We start from the raw sequence: 3,037 nt of genomic DNA on the forward strand, positions 1-3,037 counted from the left end.
CTTTGAACTAAAGCGAAGGGCCTGGATGAAGGGGGGGGGGGGGGGAAGGTGTGCTTGGTAATGCAGTTGCACATGTCTACACCATTGAGTTTTAGAAATGTGTGTTGCCACATATGCATGCACTTATATATCTTCAACATCCCGACAAGATCTGTGTACCTACTCAGGTTAATCGCATTGTATGTGCAGAGTTTAAACCTAATCCAGAAACCGAACCTGATTTGTTTCGGACCATCCTCACATGTATGGTTCATGGTCCATGTGGACTAAAAAATCCTAACTCTCCGTGCATGGTAAATGGTAAATGCAAGCATCACTAGCTATCCCCGAACTTTTGTAGATGTTACCACCATGGACAAAGATGGATATCCTATCTACCGTCATCGTGACAATGGTAGATCATATATTGTGAGAGGGCATACTGTTGATAATAGGGATGTTGTTCCTTACAATCCTTATCTTTCTAAAATATTCAACTGCCACATTAATGTCGAAGTTTGTGCTGGGATCCATTGTGTTAAATACATTCACAAGTATATATTGAAAGGGCATGACATGACAACAATGGTGTACAATGACTTGGATGAGATCCAACAATATTTGGATACGAGATACATTGGACAACCTGAAGTTGTTTGGAGGATGTTAAGTTTCCATCTACACAAGGAGATTCCCATAGTTGTGCGCTTGGCACTTCATCTCCCCGGAATGCACCGCGTCGTTTATAAAGCAGACAAACCAATGGATGATATACTATCAAGAGCTGAGCGTCAGAAGTCAACTTTGACTGCCTTCTTTGAGTGTTGTGCATCAGATGTAAGAGCAAGCAACCTCACTTATCAAGAGTTCCCGGAATACTATGTTTGGAACAAACAATTACAGACTTGGACATACATGAGACAATAAGGCCGGAAGATTAGCTATTGGTAGAATGTATTTTGCCAGTCCGAATTCCGGTGAGCAATTTTACTTGCGCTTACTTCTAATGGTTGTAAAAGGACTTTAATCATTTGATGATCTGAAGAGGATTGGAAATGGTCCCCCACTTCCAACTTTCAAAGATGCCTGTGTTGCAGGCGAACTTCTGGAGGATGACAATGAATGGATGCAATGTCTACAGGAGGCTGCAGTTAGGGCAGGGAATTAGGTCGGGTTTGACCCGAATCCAACCCGACCCAAATTCGAATAGTTCGGGTTGATTTTTATATTCGTTTATGCATTCGCGTCGAGTTCGAATTTAGGTATGTCGGATTCGGGTTTGGGTTCGGATATAATCTTTGGGTTTTTTTTGAATTTTTAGTGTTATCCGATCGGTTCAGGTTCGGGTCGAATTCAGGTCAAAGATTTCGGTTTGATTCGGATTTGGGTTCGAGTTTGGATATTGTCAAACTATTCGGGTTCGGGTTTGGATTTGGATATAGCCATATCCGACCCATTACCTGCCCTAGCTGCAGTCATGCAAACTAGATATCATCTTCGCCGACTATTTTGTGTTTATTATCGCAGAGTGGAATCCTTTGCAACCCCATACACTATGGAATGATTTATTGCAAACTATATGTGATGACCTTTCACATAAGCTTCGCACAATGTTCAACATTCAAGAACCTACCCCTGTTGAAGTGCAAGATTACGATTTATTTCTCTTAAATGAGATTCTTATAGAGTCAGGTAAATCACTAGCTAATTTCCCTCCGACGTCGATGCCCCAACAGGGTACTCCTTAATGCAGAGCAAGACTTTTCATATATAGCAGTGATAGATTCGATTTCCCGAAATGAAGGGAAGCTATTCTTTTTGAATGGAGTAGCAGGAACAGGCAAAACTTTTGTCTACAACACAATCGCTGCTACGTGTCGTGCTGAGGGGCATATTGTTATTATGGTAGTTTCATTACTATTGGCAGGCGATCGTACTGCTCACTTAACTTTTCGCATCCCAATAGATATTCTTGATATCTCTGTTTGTTTAATAAGAATTCAATGCATGCCAAATTATTCAGGGAAGCTAAACTTATTATTTGGGACGAAGTCCTAATGCAAAACAAGTTTTGTGTGGAAGCAGTTGATCCGACACTCCAGGATACTCGCGACAATAATAAACCTTTCGGTGGAATAACAGTGGTGCTTGGTAGTGATTTCCATTAATGCCTTCCAGTTATACCCAAAGGGGTTCGGGAACAGATTGTGCGTGCTTCCATGCAGTCTTCCTTCCTCTTGAATCACATTCCTATTCTAACTCTTGCCCAAAACATGCGATTGGAAAATGGAAACTCTGCAAATATTACGTTTGCAAATTTCTTAATGGAGGTACCAAACTTTGCATTTTCCCTTCTACTGTTGTCCTTCATTATAATATTCATTTGCATCCTTCTTTGCACTATTTTTATTCGTACTAATATCATTACTATTTTCTCCTTGCCACGCTTAGATAGGAAGTGACCCAAGCGAGACAGTTGAACTACCATCAACAATTCGACGGTGTGCAAATCTTCTGGATCTTATTTCTACTACATATCCTCAGCTGAATCAAGCTACCACTGTTACACCCGAATATTTAACTGAGCGCACAATTTTATCAGCACACAATGATGATGTCAATGACATTAATGCATCAACTTTAAATATATATATTCCCAGGGGAAAATACTATCTTTCTAGTTGTAGACAAGATGGCAAACGAGGATGCAACCAATCGAGCAAATATTAATCAATACCCAAATGAGTACCTAAACTCACTTGATCCAGCCGGCCTGCCACCGTTTCCTCTCAACCTAAACGTTGGCTGCCCTATAATGTTGTTGCAAAATATTGCTCCCGGCCCAAAGATGGATTATGCAATGGAACCCGCTTGATGGTGGTCCAATGTCAGCCACATGTTCTTTTTGCAAGATTTTTAACTGGTGAAAAGGTAGGTAATCATGCAATTATTCCAAGGATATCTTTGTCGACGTCGTCTTCTGATTTTCCTTTTCATATGACGAGAAGACAATTTTTTGTACTTGTTGCTTATTCAATGACTATAAATAAGTCACAAG

The 3,037-nt window shown here is 40.5% G+C and overlaps 1 protein-coding gene across 1 annotated transcript; it reads left to right on the forward strand.

Annotated features, from left to right (window-relative positions):
- The first annotated feature begins 351 nt into the window (after nt 1-351).
- On the forward strand, nt 352-1,147 carry LOC147517022 (uncharacterized). The gene is made up of 2 exons (XM_086593449.1): nt 352-816; nt 1,025-1,147. Exons 1-2 carry the CDS (start codon nt 352-354, stop codon nt 1,145-1,147), a joined length of 588 nt encoding a protein of 195 aa, XP_086449575.1.
- The last annotated feature ends 1,890 nt before the right edge of the window (nt 1,148-3,037 follow it).

The sequence above is a fragment of the Coptis chinensis genome, chromosome 2, assembly GCF_015680905.1.
Source record: "Coptis chinensis isolate HL-2020 chromosome 2, ASM1568090v1, whole genome shotgun sequence".
In the NCBI taxonomy this organism is placed as follows: Eukaryota; Viridiplantae; Streptophyta; class Magnoliopsida; order Ranunculales; family Ranunculaceae; genus Coptis; species Coptis chinensis.